At 38.2% G+C, this 24,395-nt stretch overlaps 1 protein-coding gene across 1 annotated transcript in view; it reads right to left on the reverse strand.

The window, feature by feature from the left end:
• The window catches only part of LOC110445159 (zinc finger SWIM domain-containing protein 6-like), a 48,842-nt gene extending 41,104 nt beyond the window's left edge, over window positions 1-7,738 (reverse strand). Inside the window, exon 1 of the mRNA XM_021489601.1 lies at window positions 7,356-7,738. Within this exon, the coding sequence (XP_021345276.1) occupies window positions 7,356-7,722 (367 nt within the window). The 5' untranslated portion in view covers window positions 7,723-7,738. The remainder of the gene's footprint in view (window positions 1-7,355) is intronic.
• Window positions 7,739-24,395: the final 16,657 nt, after the last annotated feature.

Consider the following 24,395-nt stretch of genomic DNA (forward strand, 5'->3'; position numbering starts at 1 on the left):
CCTCTTACACACACACACACACACAACATATTAGATGTTGTAGATATGCCCCCCTCCCCACCCTGTACATATTAGATATTGATCTCTGTATTGAAACAGATGTCACCAGAAATAAATGAAAACAATCAACGTTCTGGCTGTTACTGTTTAAATAATTGGAAAATTAGATTCTTATATTGACCACTTACACAGTCAAGAATTATGTATACTCCCTCAATACAAGCAACCTGTATGATGGTGAATGTTCGAAAGTAATTATGAAAATGGGGAATATCTTCATTGATAATATTAATAAAAACGAACTTAACAGATTTCTATCACCTGCTTAATTGACATTAGCACAAATATTCTTCTACTTACGTCAGCTCAAGGATGATTCACACTACTCGAAACAATGAATGGATTATTTTAAATTTAATAAAAATAATTTGATGGCGTCAAAAGTGAAACCGCAAGTGATATATTTATTGAATGACGTCAAATTCATTAGTCAGATAGAATCCCCAGAAGGCTGAAATTATAGATGCATGACAACAAAAACGGTTTATAAAGAAGACAGACTGGAGCGCAACACCCTTTAGTAAGTAGACAGGTATATGCGATAAATCTTGGTTTGGCCATATTGGTCACTCCGAAATGAATTAATCACTCAGTCAGTGTCCATTTAAGTGTCCCCTATCCACCTCCATATTTAAACTGTTCTGATGGGCCGTCCACTCCTTGAATGCCAGTAATTATGGAGTACAGTCATGTCAACAAAGCAGGACACTGTCTAGTGTGTCCAGAACTACTGCCCCAAGTCCAGTATAGACTTAGCTAGGACCACAGGTATTAAAAGAATCAAAAGAAAGTGACCAATGGAGAGAGCGAAAGAGAAAACATTCACACTAAGGTGATCATCAGTGGATAAGGCCTGAGATGGTATTAGCTATTCATGCAATGTCTGACCAGTGTCCGAGGGACATTATAAACCGCAGGATAAATTGTTTTATCAATAGAAACAGACAACAGGCCTTCAAGCACACTTAACAAACAATGTCCACACCTGGCATCTACAGTTTGGTTGAAATACCCTCAGACCAGACCAGAAAACCCAAATCATACGCAAATCACCTTTTCTTAACTGCCAATTGTAGCAGCTTCTTTTATAACACAAAACCCAGCTCATTTGGCCATTCAGTGGACGGGCCATACCTGTCGTCTGATTCAGGCCGGGAGAATGTGAGCGACTATAAAGTAACACTTGACTATAAGGCAAACTTTCATTGGGCACACACACAAACACCTTTTACAAACTCAGACCTTGGTAGTGCCAGTCATTGCTGACTTGATAGGATATTCAGAAGAGATTATTTTACTCAGGGTGCAACAATTTCCCCCCTGAAGTGGCCTGTATATAATATCCTAGTTGGTTATAGGGCATTATGTGTACAATTTTCAAGTAGATCCAGACAGAAAGTTTATCGACCATGTTAAAACAGTGTTTAAAAAGTTGCTGGCCTGTTTCACCTCACATTGTGTACTGCCCAAAAACAAGTGGAAAACCGACATAAAAGAGAGAACTTCACAACGGCCAAAGGGCATCCTCTCCAGGCAATTAATTCACACAGAAGCAAAAATTCTTGCTTATATAACATTGTTTATTCAAATTACAATCACACAAAAAATATTCTTGGTGTGTGGTTAAATAAATTTCACCTCTCCTATTTTATGAGTGATTGCATTGTAAACTTTGGGACAGGCAGTAAATGATACTCAAGCCCTAAGATTTAACATTTATATTGTTCAAACATCTGTGAATTCAAAATGAATCAGCAGGTTCTGATTAAGCTATGTACATATATTGTACATAATTGATTAGCCCTTCCCACAATGCACTGACAAAGTATCACCTATAAGCACTAGTTTGAACAGTTTTTACTTTGTCAAAATTAAAAATAAGAAGTCTTTACCGGAACTAATTATGTAAAATGGTTTATAATAGGTCTCTAGACCTCTATATTTTTATTTGTGGTGTATAAACATGAAATTATGCAACATTACAGTAACATAATTATATATATCCCTTTAAAAAGAGTTTTGCACTCTGAAAATTGTAAAATATCTTTACTGATTGGTTATTTGAACTTTGTTATTAAATGGGAAGTAACTTCAAATGCAAATTACAGGTAAAAAGTGTACAAGGTATCATATATATCCTTATATTAACTTTAATTTTGCCAGTTAATATAATATTACGTGAAAGAAAACAATACTATTTCTTCCCAAATAAAAGATCAAAGGAAAAACACAATATCCTCAAATTTTATATGCCATACCCTTTATTTCAAAACTGCCCTCTAGATCTTCTTATAATCAGAGATACTATGTTTTTACTGGAAACAATATAAACAGTGCAGATCTGAGAAAAGAATTGGGTATATCTGTAGTATTCTGTACACTGTCTGTATCCAATTAATATATTCAGCATCAATACACACACTACCTGTGTATGCCATATCCCTATAGATTTAAGCACATGTTGCATATAGCAGCCGTTAGCATGATTTCTGTGCCTGCAGCTAGACAACTTAGTATAATGTGACTCCAAAATATTAATCTCCAGGAAAATGATCAGAAATCTATATAAGCTGTCATTTGTGTGGTATAATGCCTTTAGCCTCGACGTATTGTGCCCGTGGCTTCCATATAGTTCTAACATATAAGGTCTATATACCCTGGCTGCAAGGCAATCATAAACTACACTCTTTAGACTCTTGTTCATTGAATGAGGAACTTTTTCATGTCCACCAACAGCCATTAAAGTCTACAACGAGCTAGCTGCCCAAGCTCTAAGCCAACATTTAGTCCCATTTGAGGCACTTCTGTTTTAACAGTTACCACTGGTCTTTTTAGATCTTCTTTAATATACATCTGCATATATGGCTTGTTAGCTCTGGGCGAGGCCTAAGGGGATCATAGCTTCTGTTCATATTAATAGCTGGGACATGACAAAATGCCTTTGTTCATACATCAGTGTGTATCATATCATACATAGGAAGACCTATATCGACTGATCACACACTCTAAATGTATGTACCTAAAAGGATATACATAAAAGATGGAAATGATTCATGTATTAAAATCATCCTAGAATCGGTTGAACTGCCAGTGTAAAGATGTGAATGCCAACCTATTTCACCAGATATTCTTGTATTTCTAAGTTCCCCATGATCTAGCCATTTTGTCTGTGACAGACATTTCCTGAAGGTCTGGATCTCCAGGGTGACTATAAAATGCAGGCATATGGACATCCGTCAGTGTCAACCATGGCTAGCTCCTGGTATACCCTAGCAGGTACATGTATATGGCCACTGTTTATTTATGCCTTAGACCAAATTAGAGTATGAACATCAGTCATAAGCCTAGATTTTATCAAAGAAAATGTCACAAAACCAGTCATTACTGAATATATAGGTAGAACAGGTACTAAATTTCAGCTCCAAAACAGAAAGCATGCTGATCATATTCCAGTGGACAACAACCACATCACAAGAATCTTGTTGATGATAAGGACAAATTACATTACCTACATTGTTTACATCTCATATCTTAAGTACATACATGTACATTACCTATAGTACATAAATGTTGACATATTAACATTAAGCCCATATAGGTAAAACTATTCCAGAAATCTATCACCCGTATGTTTTAACTCTTTTCATCATAACAGGATTGACATTGTAAAATCACTTTATAGAATAAATAAAAGGAACTCTTTGAAGGATTGTCCTTCAAACAAAGGACATTCTAACTCTCTAAATTCTTAAATACAATCAAATGGAGCACATGGCCTTGTTACACATTTCACGTTTGTCCTTATCTGATGATTTACATGTCATATGTATGGTACAAGGGATGGGTGATTGTATCAGGGATGGACAGACAAGTATTGTCCTGAAGTCATGTAAAGTGTGTTTTATAATCTACTTATAAATCATACATAAGATGTATAAAACTGTTATTCATTATAATTAACACCAGCATCAATTTGACCTTACATATACAAAATGTACAATATATAAATAACTACCTATGTACTAAACATTGAGCTGTCAATCAAAGTTTGTTTTGTCTCTTATATACCAGGTATATATATTCCAATAGCTAGGTATGACCTTATACCACATGTGGCTATTGCACAATGAAAATAAGCACGATGACCATGATATTAATCTCCTCCCCATGAATGTCGCTAGCATACCTCCTTAACCTAGCTCTTCCCTGATCTATGTGGAAATAGCAGTCAACATGTGTACTGAACACAAAGTTAACTATCCTATAGGTTGTGTTAAAGAGACTGCACATTTGTCAGAAATTATGATAATGCATTTATTATATCAAATGTGGTACATGTATGTACAATGTAATGTAAACTTGTGCATTGTTATAGATTATTAGGTCAAATGTGGTATATGCATATTTACAGTAACCAAAAACAGTGTTGGTGACTTAAGAGTTTGTTAGGACACAGTCTACCCCTAATTATATAGATTTGTGTACTTACACACAAACTCAATCTGATAACAAATTAGCCGGCATCGCATATCAAGAGAAGTGAACGAAGAGACAAGCATAGATTTAGATATTATGTCTTTTATTGCAAACAGGAGACATTTAAAAATTCTTAACATACACATTTTGAATTCTGTACAAGATCTTCTTGTAGATATTTTGAACAGAATTGCTCAACATTTGTTTGGTAACTATTATGTTACAACCCTGTACAAACGATGTCAATAGCCTGAACAATGCAAGTTTTTACCATCATACGTATATACGTAATACCTGAAAACTGCATGTAGAGTCGCTTAGATCTGTCAAAGCTGCAGGGTGCAATATATAGGATAAACACTGTCGGGCCTCAGTGACATTATATATCTAAAGATATAGACATCTTGATCAGAATTAGAACTGGATTACCAATTTGTTGTATGTGACACTATATTTATACCTACAGAATTACTTATATCAGTACATGTACTGATAACTAGTGGCTGGAATCCGGCTGACGGTAGGGTTGTACAATGTTATCTAACCAAGATTAGTTTTGTAATTAAAATAGATGCTGGTATTACATGGGTGTTGTCTATATAGTTCATGTACCTACATGGATATTGTGGCAGGTTATCAAGTACATCTATGTACAGGTAGGTATAGAACTGTGATATCAAAATCAATAGTCAACACAAAATGTAGCTATTGAAAATTTAGACAAACTTCATTCTTTCTTGAAATGACCATTTAAATTGTTTTTAAATCTGTGCATATCTCCATATTTTGTTCCAAAGTAGTTTTTCCATCAGGAAAATAAAATAACTATCCACTGTTTTATATGTTGGTGCAATCGATACACAAAAGGAATAGCTTGCAAATTGTGTAAAATATACACCTAACAATCACATAGATTTATAGTACACAACTATCCATTTACCATACAAAAACCGCTGGCCATGGTGCTACCATGAGATGTAGAATAAAAAATGGGGATTTCCTTGACTGGTTATTTGGTTGTTTTATTAGAAAATGAATTGGATTTTTCATTAAATTATGTGTGGGCTTATTACCAGGCATGGGCTTATTCCTAGCCATTTTTAACATGATAACAGCAAAATAAATCTCACTATCTAATGCAGCCATTTGATTTTTTATATAACGAACATCTAAAGAATCACGCTGCAGCATCACAGTAAATTTGACTGGCTTTAAAGCCAGATGCCACTCCCCTGTTATCAGTATGATATGTATCAGAGTAGAGATTGGTCCAATTTTTCATTCCTGAAACCATCCAATATGCTAAGATTGCAAAGGCCATTATACCAGCAGATAATTTTCCTTGGCAGCCTTGTTTTTGTTCCAATATTTCTGTATACGACAAAGCCATTTTGTTGGCGTAAGTTTTCCAACAAAAGCAGATGGACATGTCCTGTTTATCATAAATAATACATGGACCAGGAAATTTCTGGAATTAAAGCATTCAAGTTCTATTTTTAAAATCACTGGGTGCACTTCCATTGATAATTAGAGAAGGTGACTTAATTATGTCAAACACAGGCACCTGTTCGACAAGATGTGACTGTATAATCTACATGACCAGCATGGACAATTCTGATACAACCAGGTCTGGAGGTCGATCCAACTGTGATTGTCGTAATTTTTAAACAACTGTCATTTTCTCTTTTATAATTTCATTCTCATACTTAACTTTTTTTTATAAAAAAAAATCTTGTAAATAAATTTGATTTAGTTTTATATTGTGTGTAGAATTACTACATCCAATGACTAGCAACAATCAGTAGATCTGTAAAATAGACCTGGAGGGCAGGAAGGGGTTTTATCAAGCCAAGCGGGGTTAAAAATGCACAAGTATCCATGGAATGCCCTTCTGACATCCATTCACATTGAATAATCCATTCTCCATGTCCTGCTTGTCTGTACTGGAAATTTTATCTCCTCTCTTTCATTTTATGTACATTGATTTTTACTAAGTCGACCAGTAAACTAGCGGAATAAATTGACATACGGACCTAAGGCAATATTTAGTTTCATGTCGACAACACTGTGAAGGAGAAATTCCCAGATAGGCAGCTTACAATGACTACCGTACACTGTGTATTCAAATTAGCCCCAGTTGGTGTAGATTAAAATTGAGCTGGTCTCTGTGCCTGTATGTACAAATAGGCAGTACCCTACTAAATATTTCTTGATAAGGTTAGCAATTCATCTATGTCAGCTATAGCTGCTTAAAGAAGCCAACCACTCCATAACTTATTTAGTTGTAATCGGGGTTAGAAATTAGAATACCTTTTCTGCGTGTTCAGTACTTGGTGTGGGGATAATAGATGGGCCTACCGTACAGGGACTCCTTCTTTTATATTTACCCGGTGAATGAAAATTGTGAAAGCCATACAAAAAACACTTAACGTAAGTATTCAACTCAGTTCAAACATTAACGTTACAAGTGGTAAAATGAACTTTAAGCACTTTTGAGATATTATCATGAGAAGTTTTGGGTAAACAATCCGAAACAAATGCCATTTTATTAATGTGTTATTGTAGATATTTAGCCTTGTTTATCGGTGTCTGTGTAAAAATCCAGCTTTGTATCATGGCAGACGACTAACGATTAAATAGTCAATACACTGTAGCCAGCTTCACACGTAAAATAAAGACAAATGACAGAAAGGAAATCAAATATTCATTGAACAATGTATCGACCTGTTTCGCTCAGCTGTCATTCCTGAAGCATGGTCGACGTCAAACAGTACCGATCGACCCTCTGTTTCTAACACAAAACTTTCACCCTTACTCACCAATTTGTAAAACACTATCAACAGCACCATTTTCTAGAAGTCTTACTCCTTGATGGAAGGGAAGTTTTTGATTTTCTGCGCCATCCTTCCCACAATTTGCGAAGGAGGAGTACATACAAATATCCTTTTCGTTACGAGGGAAGGACCAGAACACGATTCGCCCCTGAACGGGTTCGGGGATTCGATCGAAACGTTGTTCTACGGTCTGAAATGGGATGTTTTCCGCCACAATTTTAGCACAAATATCCAGTAGAGATTCCACTTTACCACCGTGTCCACTTTTAACATCCTTAAATCCCGAATTCCCGGCATTTTGGGATATCCAACTAGGAGCAAAATTCGTACACAGCCTTTTCGGAGCTGCCATGAGGAAACATCTGATGGATTGCACAAACCGGTATGCGCATGTGCAGTAATTCTTGTGGGAGGTCTACGCTTGCGTATCGTTTACAAACGTTTGCGTATGCTAGGTAGGGGCCTCAAACATTACCTATGGGAAAATCCCTTCGAATGAATGAAAGGTCAACACGCCCTACGATAAGCATATGTGAGATAAAACACTTCAATGGATTTCCGTGATGAAGCGATTTGGTTAGTGTCAACATGAAACTTAGAATCATTTCCGTTTTCACGAGAAAGAAAGAACCGACAAAATATATAAGAAAAGACAACACAAACTTCCGTATTCCGGCTAAATGTAAATAATTCTGATCATGACTTAAATTGGTTGTTGCTTCTCTGATAAAACAAACAATCGATGAGCCCCGCCCACAAAAACATAAAATACTATCAAGAACTCATTACTACGCTATCACGTCACAAGACCGACAAGTCAACTCAGTACAGAGAAGTGTGACCAAGTGGAAAGATTAGTGTTCTGCTGTATACGTGTGTGAAGTTAGTGAACTTATATTACAGTACACAAATAAGGAGGGAAACGAACTTCCTATTTTATATTTTTTTCCTGGCATATGGCATCTAAAAATCTCACAATCTGAATAGTACAATACACCTTGCATACTTCAGAATTACTCACTAGCATATTTAGTATCACAACCAGGTTTGCGTTTGTAAAGTTTTTATACAATTAAATTTACACAGTGACGTTCCCTTAATCTTTAAAAGTTACGTCATTTTCCCACTAGATTTATGTTTTACTCTCTTTCATTTTCATGACGTACATTAATCATAAATTTCCTCTTCATGTATGCTTATATATATAATTAGCTGTAGGTTTGCTATTGATATCACTTCATCTCCACATATATATACGTTGATACTGACGTCATTCTATGAGACACGATGTTAAATTTTTCCATAAAAATAGTTTTAGTTAAACTCATGATATCAGAGATGTAATATGTCACACAATTTTATTCTAGTCATTGGAACGGATAATTCTATAAATATTACCAATAACCTTGTGAATCTTTTTTTTGTGTGTGCCAAATTTCAACAAAAACAAAAAAAGAAGTCAGGAAAATTAAAAAAGAAATATTGAAGACATTCACACAGAAACAAAATTGAAATGAAGTGAAGTGAAAGGCTTATACCATGCCACTGCGCCAATAAATAGCACTGAATAAAAATTAAACTTACAAAATACAATTTTGTTTTACCAGGGAATTAGAGTTTACCTACACTAAGTCCTTAGACTAACTTGTCTAGTATGTTTATTAAGACAAATATATGAAACTGTTATTCAAATTCACAATCAAATAATAACATTCAGTATTTTTTAACTTAACAAATATCTGATTCTTCAGCTTCAATTCAAGCAGAACATTTTCCATCTCTACTAAAGTGAATGCATTTATTTGTTAACCGATTTCCAATCTCAGTTAAACAATAAAGCACGCACAAACAAACAACAAGCGGTTTGTAGTTGATGATTTAAAGACAAATAAATAGACGTAAATCCTTCATGTCGGTATAACTGACACACGATAATTCTGGGCAACATCTGGTTGTGATTTACTACTACTACTGGTTCTGGGTTTGAAGTACCAGCTTTAAAGTACCAGTACTAAGATTTGAGCTGTCTTGCCTGAAAAAACACTACACTTTCTTTAAATATCAGTTTAGCTTACTTGCATAAGACCAAAAATAAATTCAATCTCGGTCGTATGGTTTTCTTCATCAACATTAACATCAAAATTCACGTTGAGTAAGAAGTCCATTTTTCACCTGCTTTAAAGACGACAAATCTTAAAACAAAACGAAAGCGTCTAACATAGTCCGAGATTTGAACAAGTACACTTTCAGAAAAATATTATTGAATTAAAGAATTGTTTCCTAACGCTATTTATTTGTTCGTTTATTTTTATCATTTGTTTTAAGCAAGAGTTGGGTAACGTATGAATTAAGCATAACATTATAATTACATATTTGTGAAATTACTTTGTTTAGCGTACCACTGAAGGCTAGTAGACCAGAGATATTGGACCTGTAAATATATATCAATATAGTTTACAATGATCACCCGGTGTACACTTAAGATGAAAACTGTGGGATCGATCTCGTACAAACTGAAATCGACATACAGGGGGCGCTATCGCCCAGTAACAGCACGTGTACGACTCTGTCGGGAAATGAACGTGCATTTTAAAATAACATAGCATTTAATCACCCCTGCACGGCAAGATGTTAGGTCGGATGGCATGTCTCCTGCCGCGCAGTATTAACCAGACCCAGAGGGTCTCTTAGGATGAGGAACTTTAACCCTCATAAAGGGGGACACACCCGGGAACTCAACACTGGCGCCATCTGATGGCGATATACAAACATCCGTGATAAAACGTCTACTGGCCTGTTTAATTATGTACATGAAAGGTAATGTACCCTAAAGGAAAACAGACTTGGAACAAACATCGATATCGAATCCATATTATCACAAGAAAATTGAGATATTCTATTCAACTGGCGTATTTCGGGCTATAAAATTGAGATGCAGATTATGAAAGAATGAGGCAAACTATAATAGCAAAGAGAAGTATTAAATATCTCATTTACATTGTATAAATTAACATTTACATTGATAACAGAGCGAACAGGGTATATGAAAGGAGATGATGGAATTCAATATCCGTGCTATTTGAACCACATGTCACAAGATAGCACGGCGATATCGGTAGTGATGCCACCTGGCCGTGCTTGTATGGACTAAAATCTCGATAACACTTCTTACAATACATATAGGTTTAGAATAGAAATAGATATATATACATAACATTTTCAAGAGGCCCATTAGGCATATAGCTTCTACAATGGCCGTAGCTTTTCGTTGTACTAACAAGTGATATGCTGGACGCCCGTTTTTTATGTCAAATTTTCGTCCGTATCCGGTTAATATTTTGAATTAATTTAAAACTTGTTTGTAGCGGCAGATCTTTTGGAACAAGATTAAGAATCACAAGAAATCTTTACTGCATATGTATGAGATATTACACTGTGTTAAAATCAATGAACGTCTTCTAATCGGTTTTGTAGATAGACGGTCATCGTTGATCCTGTGGACGTGTAGGACAACAGACGGTTTTATAAGGGCTTTCGTGTTGTTGGCCACTTCAGGGCAAGACTTGACTATCGATTTCGGTGCGACATTTAAAAAGGTATACCTCTCCAACATCACACCCGTGCCAATACCGAATCTAAAATAGTTAAAATATCGTAACCTGACATCCAGGGTTCGGAAACATCGTTATTGCATCGTCTCCAGACCTCTAGTCTCGCCATGTAGCCGCTGCTTCGACTAATGTATTGAATTTAAGTCACAATGCCGCAATTAATACAAACTGGGTCCTTACTTTCCGCCAAGAATGAATAAAAGCTCTGTAATAACTCACTCAAAATCATATTTTGTAATAGAGCAAAAATTATTTTTGTAGCAGTTCCCGGCTATGTTCGTTGATCAATAAGCACGCGCGCCGCTCGCGCGTCTCCAGGGAAACAACATCGGCGATTAATTAACAAATTTACAGATCAGTATCCGTTCTCTATCCCGGCGGATGGTTTCTGTTAGAAAAAAACGACGAATTTTTTTTGACGCCGTGTCCGGAGGGAGGTAATTATCCCCCCTGCCAAGCAATGCACATCCCCAACAAGCATGGCGCATGTCAGCCTGCGACAAAGGTAAGAGCACACTAAATAACGGCACACGCGCTCTTTTTGTTAAGTCCCTGTGGTACATTTCTCCACACGACAACACGTATGAAATGAGTGCACGTTTTCCCTGGGAATCTGTGACTGTATCGAATTCGATAGACCGACATGAAAATACATATATAGTTAATGAATGTTATTCCACTATTCACCATCAGAGCCGTGACAACCCACACGTAACGACGTATTGCCCAGAAAAATACCAAATATCACCACCGATAGATCTGTAACACCAAGAGAACTACGTTGTCCTTAACTAGGATCATTTTGACCATATACCATATTATTTTAAGTTTTATGTGATATCCATGGATAAAATTTTAGGCTATCATCTAATTATGTCCTGCTTGATACAACATCCTGTTTAAAAAAAAACTCTGTACTGAATAACCAGTCTATTAACAAACCGTAGACTGCACTAAACATGACCATGAGTCAAACGACATTTGTCACCCAACCTACTCGACTCAATATTATTAACATAATTTTCGATCAAATTCTTTACTATACGTGTGCGTATGTAATTTGTAACTCGTGCATTACTTTATTTGTGAATCACTTATCTATTGCTCAGCTGTGAAGTCTGTTTGTATAGACATATGCCATATACAGGAATATTGTTCATTAATTAAAATTTTATCTTTAGGAGCTGCATTTTACATTCAGAACCATTAAATGTGAATTTTCTTCTTCTTCTTCTTCTTTTAATATAACATTTTTCTTATGATGTGACACCACTAAACTGTGTTCGCAGTAAAAACTGAGAAGAGAAAGACAAGATACAGAGTCCGTCATATCCGTCATTTTGTTGTATAGAATATCCTATAGAACCTGTCATACAATCAAACCTTCCTTGTTATGCAAAGCAGCAGCATATTTTACACACAGCCTTGTTTGTACATGACCGGGATATGTCTAGGGCATGTATTTATTTTAAATTCAAATCACTTTGGAATTTTAGACATGAACATAGTATGATCAGGACCGTATGGTGTTTCTTATATTTTAACTAGATTTACAGCTAGACTCTTTTTTTTTTAATTGTTAATCAGAAATACATTTTAACACCAGGGTTTTCTTGCCTTATGGAGCAATTACTCCGTAGCACATTTTCTACAGTAATCTTGGTACAATGAAGCATTCGGCTCATTGATTTAATCCGTGACACTGAGTCTACTTGTATAAATATAAGTTTTTGATAAGCAGCTATCACTGTAAAGGTTTCCTGACATCCGGCATAGATTAGCTCTTTCCATGACACCTTGGTTAGGGCTTTACGATCGGATCACTTCGTCCTGTTCCGTCGCATGCTCTGAAAAAAAGTTGTTATTTGACGGAAATTACCGAGCTTGGTCGATAGCGGGGCTTTATTAAAGAATAGGCCAAGTCTCATGCTCTTTCAAAGGATCACACGTACCCTGGTAAATATATGAATACCGGTCAGCGATTTCTTACGCTACAATATGATGCAACGACTTATTGCCTTATCACACGATCCGATAAGATGATAACGCAATTTTCTTCCGCCTCAATAGAACTGGTTATGAGTTACATAACGGAACTAAATAAATCACCCATATAGTCCAACAACTACATCTGTTCTGTCACGTGAGGTCGCTTGTACGACATTGTAATTATCTCACACGCAATTACAATGAATTTGTACGTAAAAAAATACAACGGGATACAAATAACAACTCATAAGAAAATTTAAACCTTTGACACAAGGAAAAAATAACATTAAAAAGGAAAGGGAGACATAAAAGGGGTTACATAACAATGTAAAATACATATATGATTATTAGATATCGAATATAGCTTTTAAAAATAATTCTGTACGTTGTTCGCCAATTTATTTAAGAGTAGTTACATACCAAGTGATATTTCCCTAAAATCACTTAAATCATTAATTATTTAATTCGGGAATTAGCAAATTTATGGTCACCCGTAAGGAAAAACCATTTCCCGAGGCGGCGAAGCTCGGGGACCATACATTTGCTATTTCCCTCATACCAATTCTATAACTGCGTTACGAACAACTCTTTTTCGGTAATCGTGCGTTACTAACAAATATTCTGTGGTAAATATAGGTTACTGACAACTATTCTGTGGTAAATATAGGTTAATGACAACTATTCTGTGGTAAATATAGGTTAATGACAACTATTCTGTGGTAAATATAGGTTACTGACAACTATTCTGTGGATATCATACGTTACTTACAACTATTCTGTGGTAAATATAGGTTACTGACAACTATTCTGTGGTAAATATAGGTTAATGACAACTATTCTGTGGCAAATTTAGGTTACTGACAACTATTCTGTGGATACCATACGTTACTTACAACTATTCTGTGGCAATCAAACATTACAAACAACTTTTATGTGGCAATCATACGTTACTGACAACTATTATGTGGCAATCATAAGTTACTTGTTATGTGTTAGTAACGCACGATTACCACAAAAGAGTTGTGCGTGACGCAGTTATAGAATTGGTATGAGGGAAATAGCAAATGTATGGTCCCCGAGCTTCGCCGCCTCGGGAAATTGTTTTTCCTTACGGGTGACCATAAATTTGCTATTTCCCGAATTAAATAATTAATGATTTAAGTGATTTTAGAGTGATTCTGTGGCAATCATACGTTACTAACAACTATTTGTGGGGACCATACGTTACTAACAACTATTCTGGGGGGACCATACGTTACTGAAAACTATTCTGTGGGGGGACCATACGTTACTGACAACTATTCTGTGGGGATCATACGTTACTAACAACTATTTGTGGGGACCCTAAGTTACTGACAACTATTCTGGGGGGACCTTACGTTACTAAGAACTATTCTGTGGAGACCATACGTTACTGACAACTATTCTGTGGGGATCATACGTTACTGACAACTATTTGTGGGAACCATACGTTACTAACAACTATTCTGTGGGGATCATACGTTACTGACAACTATTTGTGGGAACCATACGTTACTGACAACTATTCTTTGGGGATCATACATTACTGACAACTATTTGTGGGGACCATACGTTACTAACAACTACTCTGGGGGACCATATGTTACTGACAACTATTTGTGGGGACCATACGTTACCAACAACTATTCTGGGGGGGGGGGGACCATACGTTACTGACAACTATTTGGGGGACCATACTTTATTAACAACTATTCTGTAGGGACTATACGTTATTAACACTACTTTGTGGAGACCAAACGATACAGACAACTATTTTGTGGGGACCATACACGTTACTGACAACTATTCTGTGGAAATCTTACTTTACTGACAACTGTTCTGTTGAAACAATACGGGGGAATAAGATCAAGAAAATCAGAATGTCGGATTTGTTTCGGGGAGGGGTTTGAGTTGGTTGGGGATTAGATCGAAGTCCACATGATCTGTTTTTTAATGTTGATATTAAGACGTGTCATTGCTGTTATTAGACCTTTCGAGTGAGCTGTGCTGCAATGCAATGTATTCTTTTCTCCAGCTTTAGTGTCGTTGTTGTTTGTTTTAGTTATAAAGGGGAGAGGGAGGGATCCCCAGCTCTGTCTGCGCCAGGATATCTTGCCAGTTCACTAAGGTACTTGAAGTACCAGTGCGTCGAGGCTCTAACTAATGCTTTCAAACCTCGGTAGAATTATCATTGATAATGAATGTTAGCTGTTTGAAATTATTTCCGAAAAAAGAACATCTTGTTAAGATTTCTATGAATTTAGATTGAACAAATTATAACAGAAGAATTCCTGACAAAATAACTGTCCAATATCAGCATGCCGAACTGTCTCCTGGCGAGAACACGGCTTAGCTCGCTTGGTTCGCACAACTCCATGCCAGGGGAGAAATTCAGAGACTGAAATCGTAATGTGATTTTCCAAATGAAATTCGCACATAACGTGGCCACTTAACATTTTGTATGAAATCTGGTTTCCGCCCAGACGCCTCCTTGGCTCGACATGGCGCGCATGGCCTTCCAATTCCCGCCACTTATCCGATATGCAAGTCTCCATGATAATGTTCGAAAGGCCGATATTTCCCACTGCGCACGTGCTGCGAGCCTGGTACCAGCATGCAATCTTACCAAGGCCCAGTTGACTCGGGAAACATTAAGAGGTTGGCAGGCTTGTCAGCTCCGACGGCAAAAAGAGCTTATCCCTTGGCTATCTGGCGCTGAGATCGCGATCCTGCGGCTAAAGCTATCGATTGTCTGAAGGAACTGTCGTCAAAATTGGCACTGGACAAAAATGTCCGTGAGGCTATACAAGCCATCTTTTACAAACATTTCTCACTTCCCGAGTCATTTATATTGGACCTGTGGGCCAAAGTGGACGTCGTGCTATATTGGTGAGGGCAATACGTGACGTCATTAATTTATGCGTACTGATAATGTCTGGTGTTTCCGATGCCATCCACACCCCCAGCCCAAACCTCACCAAAACTATTGTCACGCACGACAAGGAATGGTATGATACAAATGGCCAACGGTATGGTTAAATTGTTATCAGAAATATCTGTAAGAACCCATTAGAAAGATTACAAATTCAATAATCTAGCCAACGCAACAAAGCAAAATTATCGACGTATCTCACTGAAAATTTATCAGATTTTCTCATGGAGGTCCAATGATTGCGATGACAAAACGATTATATCATATTAAAATTGTTCCGAGATGTTATCTATAAAATGACACCAAACCAAATAAAATGTCAATTCAATCAGAAAACGCGGAAAAAAGTACAAACACCCTCAAATTTACATATATCAACTTATCCCCCGCCCCCTTCCATAACAAAGGAAAAAAGAAATTGCTTAAAGAGAATTTCACCCATATTATGTAACGTCGATAATGTGTTGTACCGACAGTACAGGGATACCTCCGGGTCTCTGGTGGACATTGACAACGCGATAATGGAAATACACTAAACAGTCCCATAAAAGGATATGTCGTTTGTTGTCTGACAAAAATCGATTTCTACCGGAGTTAATATATGACAATACAATAACGTGACAACCAAATAGTCTGAAAAGCTCTCAAATTGTCATTCCTCAAATGGAATAACTCCCTGCATGAACTCAAAGCATTTCTTCTAACATTTCATTATGTGACTAACACCATCATAACGACAAAACAGTCGTGTTTTAATTGAACTACCAACTGGTAGTATATATGGTATATAGCATAGCAAGTACGCTTTAATATAACGTTGTGAAATTATCATGTTTTTCATACAATTATCTTACTGGTTATCCGAGATCACACGTGCTTTAACGGGACATTTGACCTGTCCATAGTCTGCATGTGTGTTACAGCCGTTTGGAGTGTGCTGCACAGTAGAGGGCAAAGCTAGGTCGTGAGAGCGCTATGATTGGTTGGTTACATTAGTGTGACGTTATCAGAAATTACAGCAAATAATATTGCTTTCTTCAGAGTAATGATAGCGTTCTGTCGCAAAAATATTGTGCTCTTTCGCAACATTGCAACGTACTGGGAAGCGGCACAGAAAAGTTCAATCAGATGTCGAAAGATGTATAGAAAATATCTGTGAGTCTGAGGAAACGGGGGAAGTATTACTGCACGACACTGTCAATCCTTTGAATTTAAAAAGGACCGTCCACACCGTGAACATATAATATATGTATGTATAAGGTGTTCACTCTAGCTTGCAATGTGTGCGGTAGTACGTACCACGAAATGGACGTTCAATGTGTTTTGTTTTCATTTTGAAAATTAAATATTCTCTTAAACGTCACTTTCCTTACATAAACAACAAACAAACTTACCAGAACAAGTATATCAGCACAATTCATAAATGTTAAGTGTTGTTAATACTATTAGATGCCGTTATACTGCTGCTTTAAGCCAAACCATTTTTTTCGTTATAAAGGTTTTCGGTGATACATTAAGAGACACACATTAAAAGAGATTGTTAGAAAACGGAACAGGACTTTGGCATACGTTTGTGATGGGCAAGATTGCACGTGAAACAAGTGGCGTTATATGGAGTATTCATTGTACATCACATACTTTACATATGCAAATAAGTCATTGTATGTTTCACCACTTCTCATGGTTACATATGAATACCGCATGCTAAATATAAAACAGTTTTATCAAACGACAGTCAAGGGAGTGGAATAAGTTATGCAATTTAACATAAATTGTACATGTTTATTTAACAACAATTATGAAACAAATTACTTATATTAATCACTTTTGTTGGCCCGGATATTAGCGCTCTTTGGGTCTTACTGGGGGAGGAAAGGGAAACCGTAGAACCCGGAGAAAACCCTCGTGGTCGGACCCCATATCTTTATACGTCCGATCGGGAATAGAACCTCGGTCGCCTTGATGAAGGCAAGTGCGCTATCCAATGCGCCACCCGACCATCCGTCTTGCACTTAGTTTGAGAGTGTGGAGGAAATGAGTAAATATTGCGACAAATTGAACGTTTATAATGTAAACGCATTTTGTTGATCTGAATTCAATAAAATTTAAAGGTAACATGTTACATTTTTTGGCGATGAACGCAGTAGACAAAAATAAGACGCATGTTTGTAATGTCAACTTACTGAGTTTCCTCCTTGTTAATGATATATCTTAATATAAACTCAAGCTGTGGTGTGCACGTCATCATTAATTAGTCTAGGTAATGCACATGACTAAACATAACAGTTAGCTCTATAACGAGAAAAACACAGCTAATTTTATCCGTTTTTCACGGTCGTGAGTAACAATTGCTAACGGCGTTACAGAAGTTTGAACACAGTATAGCTTAAACATATTTTATTGCCAAGCAAATGGATTGGGCACAAGTTATTAAATTTATATTAAGCCCTTTTCCAGCAAATTACAAGCATATATTATTAATATACATATATACATTATTTCATTTTTAAATGCTTTAATTTATAAATTGAAATAATAGGATAGAGACAGAGAGAGAGAGGGAATGGGTGGGGGGTTAATATATAACTACACTTATAAACAGCAACGGGCCAAGAACCTAACCCTGAGGTACTCCTGCATTTGTTATCTTAACAGAAGATCAACTATTTCTAACAAAAAAATGTTGAGATCTATTAGTAACATAAATAATTAACCAGCCCAATAACTTTCCCAATATTCCATAGCTAGCTAGTTTCACTTCCAGCCCCCTATAGACCACACTCGATCAAACGCCTTAGAAATATCACAAAAATTAGACAAGTTGGCTGGGTTTTTTCAAGATTGTCGCACATAGTATGATATATTTCTATAAGCTGGTGTACAGTAGAATGATCTGGTTGAAAACCTGACTGATATTTATATATGAGAGAATTATCTAAAAGGTGGTTATGTAGATATTTAGCGACTAGTCTTCCGAAAACTTTACCAATAGTACTTAGTAGTGCAATAGGTCTATAATTTGAAGGGTTTTGTTTATCTCCTTTTAAAAAAACTGGTATAACTAGAGCATGTTTCCATTGTTTGGGAAAAGATCCAGTTTCCAAAGATGAGCGAAAGATCAATGAAAGAGGATAAGCAACTGAATTAGAGGTATTCTTTAGCATGGTATGACTAATAGTATCCTTTCCTACAGCTTTAACGATTTATGATGTCTTTAGAATGTCGATAATGTCATTAATATTATTATTAAACGGTATGTCTGAGATGGTCGAGTCTGCTCTAGATTCTATAACAGAACGGCGGTATACTATTAGATGTGTCGGATGAATTTATTTACCTGCGGATTAGTTTCCAAAAGTTTCTAGGATTTGTTGAACTGTAATTGTCCAAAAGGCCGTTTATGTCCGCATACAATAATTCTTTTGTCCTTTTTTTTCAGATAAAGTTGTTCAAATTATTTGGAGTGCGATTGGATTTATATTTGTCTGTTTCTTTTCCTTCGAACACAGCAACATACACTAAAGAGATCCATTGCAACGGGAGACAACTTATGTTGTCGATTTACACTGTATTATAGTGATGTACAGATGTGGCGGAACTTGACTGGGTCGGTCGCCGGCGACAAGGAAGCTCAATGTATTAGGTTAGAGCGTCCGTCTAGAGTTCGGAGAATCCCAGGTTCGAACCTCGTGTCTGGCCGTTGCATTTCTCTTTCTCCTGTTACACATACTTGTAGGTCATTAGTTGAGTCCCCCGCCCCGGTAGATTAAGAATGAAACTTTCAGTGAAATTAGCTTACGCGGTTTACTCATTTCGAGCATGAAGCAAAGAAATTATGCCGAGAGGTATAATACATCTCTTTAAGTACCGGTGCACCAGGTATTTCAGATTTCTTGCAAGCATGCATCTAATATTCTTGTAACCTTATACATGTTAAGACGGCTTGCCACAACGAGGCCAAATTGAAAAAGAGTTTTTTTCATGACATCTGTTTTATTTAAAGTCTAGTATTGTTTATGGTGTCCTACAAACAATGACTGCAACTGGCAATGTCTTGGAACACTTGCGTTCGGAGAAACCAATAATGGAACTCCTGTGATGATTATGGTAACAGGAGAACCAACATACGGGCACTTTCTATAGATGATTCGTAATTACCACTAGTCCATGGAAGGGCAGTAAACCATATTTCTTTGGAGACTATAGTTCTGTTTCTGAATGTATGATTAACTTTGGTATTGTTTCCCGACATTCTGGACGAAAACCACGAACATCTTTGGACGATACACATGCTGGTGCCAATAATCCGATATTTTGAGGGATAAAACAAATCTAAACATTTACGGCTAATTGAAAATTCTCACCCGACGCAATATCTGTAAATTGACAACTATTAACATAACGTAAGTTTATCTTACGAGTCTTATACTTTTCTATTTTCTGTTTATTTTTATTCATCAAGATATCACGTTGTTTTTTTGTTTAGTGTGTTTTGATGCATGCACCAAAAGTCTCTTGTCTATGAATTATTTCTGATCCAGGGCAACCAAAATAGAAATCACGTATACACGAACTGGTCAACTTAATTTGAATAAAATTGTCATTTGCTTGATATGTTGACACAGGTGTGTTCGAGGTATAGAGCTACGAAATACTCTACACTCACCCTCAACAGGATTAGGGATTTTAACATTTTGCATTTAATTAGCACAGAGAGTTTGTTGTCGAAAAACACTTTTTATCGAAAGTTGATCTAAACGTCTAATATTACCCTGAACACATCATCTTAGGCCAAAACTAAACTGTAACTAATTCCCATGTCCCTGTCCTGTTTACCATATAAATCATACAGACGTATACAACACCAGAACCAAGACCGCCAAGTGATCTCGGTAGATTGACCCAGCCACAAAAACACTTCTTGACTGAAGTAGCTTTATATTCTACATTGTGTAAAGCCCGAAATCCATCCCCCGAGCCCCACAGGTGCGAGATTAAAACAGGTTAATGCAAATTTCCAAATGACAAGATTCCAGTGGAGCGAATCTGTTCAAAGGTACGAGTGTTTTAAACCGAAGTCCTTTAAATCTGGTGCACCGGTGTTGTGTGCGCGGTACTTCCGGGGCTGAGGCATGGAGTTATTCGCCATGCATATATTCCGAAGCAAGTCTTTGTCATGCCATTCGAGAAGTCTTTTATTCTTATTCATTAAGTAGAAACAGCAGAGCAGGCACGGTGACACGACCCCATAATGCACAAGCAGCGCTATGTCTTTAAAGGGACAGAGCGCACTTGCTCCATAACTGCACCCTAATGGCAAGTGTAGTCATTGATCTTTGCTCTGAGGTTCTCTTAATTTCCTGAATAAGTGCAATATTGCATTTCGTTAAATATTCTCGAATAATAAACAATATATTGAGTTACTTAAGTCTTCTACTCCTGACCTTAAAAGGACGAATATCGTGAACAAAATAGTATATCAGCGATAAAACTAGTATTGTACGTATCGGCGAATACGGATAACGATCGGTCAAACAATAGACTGAAATAAAGCAAACTTAAAACAAAACAAAAATATCGTACTAGTAATAAACTCGTGGGCATGCCATCATGGTATTTCAGTAAGGTGGCACTCTCGAAGTCGGCATCAGATTCACGCTACCGTAAGAAGGCACCAACAAACCGCCTCCAGCACTCACACAAATTACACAAATGGAGGCACGTCCTTAAATGGCACTCTTAATAGGACATGGAACTCTATAAACCAAACAATGTCATTTTTGGGCAGTTTTAAAGCGTTCTGCCATGACCGTATGTAGGAAACCAACCGTTTCTAGTACAGCTGTACAAGGTTTGTCCCGTACCGTTTATACCGTTTCCAGTGCATCTGCAACGTTTGGTCGCAGAGAAATAACGAAACAACTACTTCATGATTTCATTTTTTCGGGTATTATTTCGTTATTTTGTTTGTTATTTCGCTGAAAAAAGGTGATAATTAGCGAGAAGAAAATATCGTTATTTCGCTTCGAAATTACGAAATGACGCATAACGGCCACTATAGGTAAACTTGTGATATTCTGGTCAACACCGTTTTTAGTAAACCCGTAGCGTTTTGCCACTTGTAGTTTCTATAGAATACACCTGTAGCTTTTTGTGGCAGGATGTTAGTAGTACACCCACATCATTCTTTCTCATACCGCCATATCGTGCTAACAACATCCACATTACCTACACCCACCACTGGGTCGCGGGTTCGAGGCCTACGTGTGGCAGTCACCAGGAATTTTTTTACACCACAAAAACCTAGCTGGCACGTCCTTTAATAACCATAGCTGTTGATAGGACGTACCCCCACCCCAATACAAAAATTACGCTTGTAGCCCTTTGTCTCATACCGTTTGTAATACCGGTAATGTTTCTATCATTCTGTTCCACACAGTCCCTAGTACATCTGTAATGTTCTGTCCCACACCGTCCCTAGAACACCAGTAGTGTTCTGTCCCACACCGTCCCTATAGTACACCAGTAGTGTTCTGTACCACACCGTCCCTATAGTACACCTGTAGTGTTCTGTCCCACACCGTCCCTAGTACACCAGTAGTGTTCTGTCCCACACCCTCCCTAGTACACCTGTAGTGTTCTGTCCCACACCGTCCCTAGTACATCTGTAATGTTCTGTCCCACACCGTCCCTAGTACATCCGTAGTGTTCTGTCCCACACCGTCCCTAGTACACCTGTAGTGTTCTGTCCCACACCGTCCCTAGTACATCTGTAGTGTTCTGTCCCACACCGTCCCTAGTACACCAGTAGTGTTCTGTCCCACACCGTCCCTAGTACACCTGTAGTGTTCTGTCCCACACCGTCCCAAGTACACCTGTAGTGTTCTGTCCCACACCGTCCCTAGTACATCTGTAGTGTTCTGTCCCACACCGTCCCTAGTACATCCGAAGTGTTCTGTCCCACACCGTCCCTAGTACACCTGTAGTGTTCTGTCCCTCACCGTCCCTAGTACACCAGTAGTGTTCTGTCCCCCACCGCCCCTATAGTACACCAGTAGTGTTCTGTACCACCCCGTCCCTAGTACACCTGTAGTGTTCTGTCCCTCACCGTCCCTAGTACACCAGTAGTGTTCTGTCCCAAACCGTCCCTAGTACACCTGTAGTGTTCTGTCCCATACCGTCCCTAGTACACCTGTAGTGTCCTGTCCTACACCGTCCCTAGTACACCTGTAGTGTTCTGTCCCTCACCGTCCCTAGTACACCAGTAGTGTTCTGTCCCAAACCGTCCCTAGTACACCTGTAGTGTTCTGTCCCATACCGTCCCTAGTACACCTGTAGTGTCCTGTCACACACCGTACCTAGTACACCTGTAGTGTCCTGTCCCACACCGTTCCTAGTACACCCGTAGTCTTCTGTCCCACACCGTCCCTAGTACACCTGTATTGTTCTGTCCCACACCGTCCCTAGTACACCTGCAGTGTTCTGTCCCACACCGTCCCTAGTACATCTGTCGTGTTCTGTCCCACACCGTCCCTAGTACATCTGTAGTGTTCTGTCCCACACCGTCCCTAGTATACCAGTAGTGTTCTGTCCCACACCGTCCCTATAGTACACCTGTAGTGTTCTGTCCCACACCGTTCCTAGTACACCTGTAGTGTTCTGTCCCACACAGTCCCTAGTACACCTGTAGTGTCCTGTCCCACACCGTCCCCAGTACACCTGTAGTGTTCTGTCCCACACCGCCCCTAGTACACCTGTAGTGTTCTGTCCCACAACGTCCCTAGTACACCTGTAGTGTCCTGTCCCACACCTTCCCTAGTACACCTGTAGAGTTCTGTCCCACACCGTCCCTAGTACACCAGTGGTGTTCTGTCCCACACCGTCCCTAGTACACCCGTAGTGTTCTGTCCCCCACCGTCCCTATAGTACACCAGTAGTGTTCTGTACCACACCGTCCCTATAGTACACCTGTAGTGTTCTGTCCCACACCGTTCCTAGTACACCTGTAGTGTTCTGTCCCACACTGTCCCTAGTACACCTGTAGTGTTCTGTCCCATACCGTCCCTAGTACACCTGTAGTGTCCTGTCCCACACCTTCCCTAGTACACCTGTAGAGTTCTGTCCCACACCGTCCCTAGTACACCAGTGGTGGTCAGTCCCACACCGTCCCTAGTACACCTGTAGTGTCCTGTCACACACCGTACCTAGTACACCTGTAGTGTCCTGTCCCACACCGTCCCTATTACACTTGCCGTGTTCTGTCCCACACCGTCCCTAGTACACCAGTGGTGGTCAGTCCCACACCGTCCCTAGTACACCTGTAGTGATCTGTCCCACACCGTCCCTAGTACACATGTAGTGTTCTGTCCCACACCGTCCCTAGTACCCCTGTAATGTTCTGTCCCACACCGTCCCTAGTATATCCGTAGTGTTCTGTCCCACTCCGTCCCTAGTACACCAGTAGTGTTCTGT

This window comes from Mizuhopecten yessoensis, unplaced genomic scaffold (genome assembly GCF_002113885.1).
Source record: "Mizuhopecten yessoensis strain PY_sf001 unplaced genomic scaffold, ASM211388v2 scaffold2091, whole genome shotgun sequence".
NCBI classification, from domain to species: Eukaryota; Metazoa; Mollusca; class Bivalvia; order Pectinida; family Pectinidae; genus Mizuhopecten; species Mizuhopecten yessoensis.